Source organism: Eimeria tenella, genomic scaffold (genome assembly GCF_000499545.2).
Source record: "Eimeria tenella Houghton genomic scaffold, Eth_scaff1874, whole genome shotgun sequence".
NCBI classification, from domain to species: domain Eukaryota; phylum Apicomplexa; class Conoidasida; order Eucoccidiorida; family Eimeriidae; genus Eimeria; species Eimeria tenella.
Window position 1 is genome coordinate 1,197 of NW_013541713.1, and position 397 is coordinate 1,593.

Below are 397 nucleotides of genomic sequence, written 5' to 3' on the forward strand. Positions count from 1 at the left end.
TGCTGCTGCTGCTGCTGCTGCTGCTGGGGCCATATCCAGTTGTCTAGAGCCTGCAGCCGCCGCTGCTGCGCCCCTGGGGCTGAGGCCGCCAAGTTCTGGGCCTCCAGCTGCTGCTGCAGCGTACGCAACTGCTGCTGCTGCTGTCTCAGCTGCTGCTGCTGCTGCTGCTGCTGGACTGTCAGCAGCAGCTCATTTTGCTGCTGCTGGGAAGTGGGGCTGACATCGCTTTGGAGTCTGGGGCCTCGCCGCAAGTATTCTTCATATCCCCCATGTTGCTGCTGCTGCTGCTGCTGGTGCTGCTGCTGCAGCTGTCCCAAAACGGCCTCGGCTGGTGTTGCTGCTGCTGCTGTTGCCGCTGCTACTGCATGAGGCATGAACAGCAGCGGCAGCTGCAGCA

The 397-nt window shown here is 62.7% G+C and overlaps 1 protein-coding gene across 1 annotated transcript in view; it reads right to left on the reverse strand.

Moving 5' to 3' along the window:
- The window catches only part of ETH_00043870 (uncharacterized protein), a gene marked incomplete at both ends in the record, with an annotated part of 567 nt that extends 193 nt beyond the window's left edge, over positions 1-374 (reverse strand). The window contains one exon of the mRNA XM_013373992.1: positions 1-374. Coding sequence (XP_013229446.1) covers positions 1-374 — 374 coding nt within the window.
- Between the last annotated feature and the right edge of the window lie 23 nt (positions 375-397).